The sequence below is a fragment of the Pterocles gutturalis genome, unplaced genomic scaffold, assembly GCF_000699245.1.
Source record: "Pterocles gutturalis isolate BGI_N339 unplaced genomic scaffold, ASM69924v1 scaffold206, whole genome shotgun sequence".
Lineage (NCBI taxonomy): Eukaryota > Metazoa > Chordata > Aves > Pterocliformes > Pteroclidae > Pterocles > Pterocles gutturalis.
Window position 1 is genome coordinate 105 of NW_010102592.1, and position 6,046 is coordinate 6,150.

General features: G+C 52.2%; 1 protein-coding gene across 1 annotated transcript in view; it reads right to left on the reverse strand.

Annotated features, from left to right (window-relative positions):
* Positions 1 to 1,233: 1,233 nt before the first annotated feature.
* SPG7 (spastic paraplegia 7 (pure and complicated autosomal recessive)) overlaps positions 1,234 to 6,046 on the reverse strand; it is a gene marked incomplete at its 5' end in the record, with an annotated part of 28,083 nt that continues 23,270 nt past the window's right edge. The window contains 4 exons of the mRNA XM_010086325.1: positions 1,234 to 1,569; positions 3,487 to 3,564; positions 4,628 to 4,791; positions 5,340 to 5,496. Coding sequence (XP_010084627.1) covers positions 1,360 to 1,569; positions 3,487 to 3,564; positions 4,628 to 4,791; positions 5,340 to 5,496 — 609 coding nt within the window. The remainder of the gene's footprint in view (positions 1,570 to 3,486; positions 3,565 to 4,627; positions 4,792 to 5,339; positions 5,497 to 6,046) is intronic.

A 6,046-nucleotide genomic window follows, 5' to 3' on the forward strand; every position in this document is an offset into this window, starting at 1 on the left:
CGGCTGCACCCTGAACGTCACCGAGGACCCGGCGGTGTCCCAGCAGCAGCTGTCACCCAGCGTGGCACAGAACCCAGTCCTCCAGGCAAAGGGTTTATTTTCAAATCAGTCCAGAACAGAGCCACGACTTTTAAAAAATGCAAGATCAAAGAACAGCTGAAATTGAACCTGATGCTGCCGTAGAGAATTCAAAGAATCAACTTGTAAAGAAACAAAGTTTTGGAAGGAGGAAAAAAAAAATACAGACAGTAGCATCCCAACGGTAAAAAACCACTTCTGGCCCTGAAAGCAAGGGAAATCACCTCTCAGGTCACAGCCAATCCTCTCTGAACAACGCAGGACAATAACCCTTCCTGAAGGACGAGCCCAGCCACAGCACACCAGGCACCAACGAGCACTTTGGTGCCTTCCCTGATGAACAGCAGACAACCCTGTCATCACAGCTCATACTGCAAGACCCGTGAGGATGGAGCCAGAGGACCTGCCAGCTTTTTACTGAGGGTTCCCCCCACACACACCTGCTTTTGCTCACGTTCCTTGGGGCACTTTTCCAGCCCCGAGCCAGCAGCACCGCTGAGCGGTCTCCCAAGCGTGTATCTCGGAACCACTCTCTCTGCAATGCCAGTTTCCAGCATCACGCTGCGGGGTCACCCTGGGTTCTGCACACAGGTTTTCCTTAAATCTCTGCTGGTGAGACACTTGCTATAGAAGCTGAATAGAAATCATCAGCCTGGGAAAATCCAGCTCTTGTGCTGTACAACTCCATAGCTACAGTAAACTGTACGTGCCGAAACACGTATCTGCATATTGACATATTCTACAAACACTGCAACATGTGAGGCAGAGTTTATTCCAGTGAAACCTGTTTTTCAGTTTCTATTTTATGTTCAGCAGCACAGACAACCAAAGCTCACAGTGGAGTCGCACAAGAACTGCGGCACCGTAGCCAGCTCCGTCTTGCCGGGGTTTCACTACACCGCCCGTCCTGGCAGCGCAGGGAACGGCCCCCCGCTCCTGCCACGTCACACAACACAGTGAGAGGTGGCTTACGGGGACTCCGCACCAGCTTTTGCCCTTTAGAACATCTATTCCTGTGGACAAGAAATCTTTCCAGCAGATTACACTTACCCAACTCCTAATCACTACTACCCTGCTGAGAATCAATTTCAAAATCCTAAGGAGTTCTCCTTCCTGCAGGGAAAAGCTCGTTAGGAGCGCCAGCAGAGCCATCCCTTAATTTTTGGGTAACAGCAGCACAGAGATTCCCTGATCACCATCTTTGATTTCGGAGCTGAACAGGGAAAGGGTCTGAGTTCAAAAGAAGCCTCTAGAGTCCTCCTTCCACATCAGGAACGAGCTTCACACTGGTCTCAGGCGAGGTTCTTCCTCCTCCTCGTGGTTTGGTGGCTGCTGGGGCATTTCTTCATCTCTGGTGTCCTGCTTGTCTCTCTCTGCTTGAAGCCAGCTCTGAGGAGCTATCATTTTCTTTGGCCCATAGGGCGGAGGCCCAATCAAAGCTTCAATGTCATCGTAATTTACCACTTCTTTCTCCAGGAGGGCACTGGACAGCTAGAAAGAGCAAACAAAGCATAATGAGGCGCAGGGGGGTGAGAACAGCCTCTGAACTGATCTGAACTCCCCCGCCAGCTGAACTCACATCTCAACATCCGTGCAGAGCACGTGCCGCAGCCCACGAGGAGCAAACCCCCAAGTCAGGGGACCCCAAAGCCTGCTGGAGCCAGAACAAACCTCTCCAGGCTCCTGGTCAGGGGACAGTCAGGGGACCCCAAAGCCTGCTGGAGCCAGAACAAACCTCTCCAGGCTCCTGGTCAGGGGACAGTCAGGGGACCCCAAAGCCTGCTGGAGCCAGAACAAACCACTCCAGGCTCCTGGTCAGGGGACTGTCAGTGGACAGCCAGGGGACCCCAAAGCCTGCTGGAGCCAGAACAAAGCTCTCCAGGCTCCCAGCACCCTTCACATGAGTGTTTTTGGCCAGGAATGCAGAGTATGGCTCGAGGCAATAAAGCAAACTCTAGGAATGATTCAGCGAGTCAGAACTCGAGGAACAACCAGGGAAGTGCCCTGCTGCCTCTGTCACCGCACCTGTGGCCCTGCCTATGACATCAGAGCAGCAGCAAACGAGCAGAGCCAGAGCCCCGCTCCTCCCGGCACACACCGGGCTAACAAAGAGCTGTCCCCGCAGGCATGGGCTGGAGGTCAGCAGAAGTTCCTCTCCAGAGAAGTTGAATTCTCTGGCCCCTCTGCCCGCAGAAGGACACACCGAGCAGTGGGTGGCTGTCAGACAGGGAACGGCTCGATCCTGCTGACACGATGTGACACACTGGCCTGGCAACCAAAGCATTTACTCTGTAGATACTTTGGCTTGACTTAAAAGTTTTTATTTTTCTGTGATAAGCCTCTAGCAAACATCTGACTGCTGTTAAATTAAAACATCAGAAGAGGCCTGCAGAGAGAAGACCCCCTAACAACGCCTGCCTTCAGAGCGCTCCCGGGGCATAGTCCTGGGGACAGGGCTGTGACACAGCCAGCAGCAGGGCAGCCGAGCAAGCAGGCTCTGGTTACCTCACCATGCACAGGAGGCCTGTGGTTGCGTAGCTGAAGGGGTTTTTGCTGTTGTTGTTGTTTGTTTAAAAAGAAGATTTAAGGGGAAGGGTTGTTTTATTTACAAAACACACAACACTACGTTGACTCCCGGTCATTTCAAGTGTTAGGGAGCAGATTTCTGAAGGAAACATCACGTAGACACACAGGGTGCTGCAACCCAAGCGGGACTCAGCCCAGAGCGATGGGTACAGAGCTCCTGGCAGGGAGGTGGGGACACACCAGGGTGACTGGCTAGTGGACTGGCAGGACACAAAGGGGAGGAGGCAAAGCTCTACCCTGCAACAACTCCATCGTGTATCACCCATCAGCGAGCTGGCAGGTAAAAACTGCCCTGAGCCACCAGAGAGCATGAGCCAGCACCAGCCAGCCAAAGCGAGAGGTCCCACATGCCTTCACCACAGCCAGAAACTGTTCACTTGAGTCCTGTACGTCTACAGGACCTGGAAGGACGAGCTTGTCTTTGCAGGCTTCACAAGAACAGTCACTGTCTGCTTTCCAGGAACACACACTGCCAAGAGGCTAGCAGGGAGGTGCAGGTGAGGGAGACAAATTCCAGCTTTGATCGCTTCCAAGGAGCACTCCTACTCCTCTACCCTGCAAACACCAGCTGGGGTCAGGAGGCAGACTACTTGCTGCTGGAAAAGTACACATTCCTCCCTGTGCCTGCTCCTAATCTGGGGATACGCAGTGAACAGCCACTTGTTCACAACACGAGCTCCAGTACAAGACCTTCTAGGACAACAGGGACACTGCAACAGCCGCGCTACAGAGCACAGAAAGTGGCAAGGCAAAAAATACCAGTTAAAAAAAAAACCACACAAATAAAACCAAAAAGCAAAACCCCACACAGCTCCAACTTACTGTCTGCAGCTTGTCCCTGTTCTCCAGTAGGAGTTTTTCTGTGCGCCTGTAAGCCTGAGCCACCAGGACTTTTGCTTCCTAGAAGACAGCAACAAGAAGAGATTTGGAGCATCAGGGGCAACGAACACAACGTGTGGATAAACAAGGAGAGCACCGAGGGATGGAATCTGCAAACAGAGCCAGGCAGAAAGTGGTTCCCATCAAAAGAAAATACAGATAAACCGTCTGAAGAAAAGCCAGAGGAGTTCTCATGATAAGGAACAGTAAGTGCCTGCAGGAGCCCAGCTCTTCAGCGGAGCCCAGCTGATGGGAGAGGCAGCCCAGTGAAGGAAGCTGTCCAGTAGCAAGAGATGCAGCTCAGCACAAATCCCAGGGAAGCACAACCACAGTGCTGCTGAAACAGTTTTTTTGTTTCCAGCTATTTGACTTTTCAACTAAGGCACTTTTTTTTTTTTTTTTTCCCCTGTAATGAAGCCCAATCTCCTGTCAAACCAGGCTAACATTTTCCAGTCAGTCTGAATCATCGTTTTGGTCAGATAGCCTCTCTGATCTGGGAAGTAGAAATGTTTAAATTGTGCAGCTGAGACTGTAAGACACAGGTTTCTTGTAATGTAAACATTGCATAGCCATGCTCAGATGTACATGGGACTCCTGAGGGCCTGGAGAGACTCCATGGAACAGAATCTTTCCCTTAGCTGGATATTTGTCCACTGTTTCACATCGACCCCCCAGTCGCCCCATATTATTCCTTCTTCCCCTGCAAAGTATTTCTCTCCAGAGGCCCCATTTGCACCTCTGCTCTTTCAAAATCTCACCAGGGTCTTGTCCACACTGAACAGGGGCTGCAGCTTTCACAGTGGGTTTTACGCACTGCAGCATGTCACAGCCCCTCGCTGCAGGCTCAGGCAGCACCGTGCTATGGGGCTGCACTCAGAGCTATACGGGATTTTGTCTGTTCTCGATGCCTCGCTGCATAGTCCTAACACACTGCAATCAAACAGGTAACACTCAGTTGGGGAAATTTCCTCCTTAAAGGCTAACAGAAAAATGAAAATTGTTCGGGTGCAAGCTACTCGCATTTTTTCACTGAACTGCAGAAAGTAAAGACCAAACGGGACCGTGTAACCGACGGTGGCCTTACATGGTCCATCATTTGCTGGAGTCCCTGGCTGAAAGGGCGCCGGCCGATTCCAGCTGCACTCTCCAGGTCCGGGAAGGAGAGCTGCCCGATGCTGGGCACCATCCCATACTGCTTCACCATGGAGTAGGCTATCTTGGTGACCTTCTTCAGGTCATCCTGTGCTCCTGGGCAGGAAAGAAAGATGCAATGCTTTCCAGCTCCGAGCTGAGTGCAGGAGGAGCACATCCTGCACAAACACACATTCCACCAGCTGAGAGACCAGAGGACCCACAGGACCCCGCAGAGGTGAACACTCCACCTGCTGACAGCCCTTTCTGCACATCCTGCAGGACCCATGGACCACAGGGAGCGAATCTACTGGTACCCAGCTCAGGGGGAGTGCTTACCTGCCACTGCCATCTCGTTTGGATGAAACGAGTTGGAAACATGGCACAGAAAGCTCTAGGCCCTGCCATGAGCCTAGAGTCTCACTGGGCAATTGCACCTGTGGCCTCAGGCTTTGGGGCGAGTTTAAGACAACACAGTGATGACCAACAACATCAGATCTCCACACTCACAAACGCCAGCCCAAGATCAAAACATGCAATTGGACGTTTCTCCTTCCCAGCCTGGGAAGCCTCTGTCCGTTGCTCAGCTCACCCTGGGACAGAGCAGGCGCAGAGGTTCGGGCTCTCTCAGCACCATCTCCCTGTGCCAGGGGCTGGCTCCTCACCTGTAGTGACCTTGTTGAAGGTGATGGCCTCGGCCACTCTCCCCCCCAGCGCCATGCACATCCTCTCCAGCAGCTGCTCCTTGGTGAAGAGGTACTGCTCTCTGGGGAGGATCTGAGCGAACCCGAGAGCTGCATTTGTTCGAGGGGCGATGGAAACCTGCAACACAGAGCAGCTCCCTCAGGTCAGAGAACAAAAGAGCTTCAACCACAGCAGCAGAGGGAGAGCAGAAAGAGGCCTGCATTCCCAGGAAAATTTGCCAAAAGCTGTGTGATAGGCTGACCTACAGAGATGCAGCCAAGGACTGCAGCATGTCACCGTTCCTGCACTGAAGGCTCTGCCTGACACACACTCTGACATTTTCTGCAGAACTGTCCTTAGCAGCAAACCAGTGAAATCCTGAGATTTAGGAGCTGCTTTGGAGGGTATAAGCCAAAGAGAGTTCACTTTACTGTGTACCAGAAGCACTGAGACTACCTGGAGAAAGATATTATGTCTTCAGAAAAATAAGAGCCATTTCCCCCACCCATTAAATGAGTAATTAACAACAGTTCAGCTTATACAATAGGCCATTCAGAGTGAATTTGCTGCTGGTGGGGAGCCAAGGAGCTGTCACCCTTGTCCTTTCCATTCCCCACCTCACCCCAGTGTCAAGGCCTTTTGAGGAGATGTGCACGGGAGAGAACACGCGGTGGGGTGCCGAAGAGAG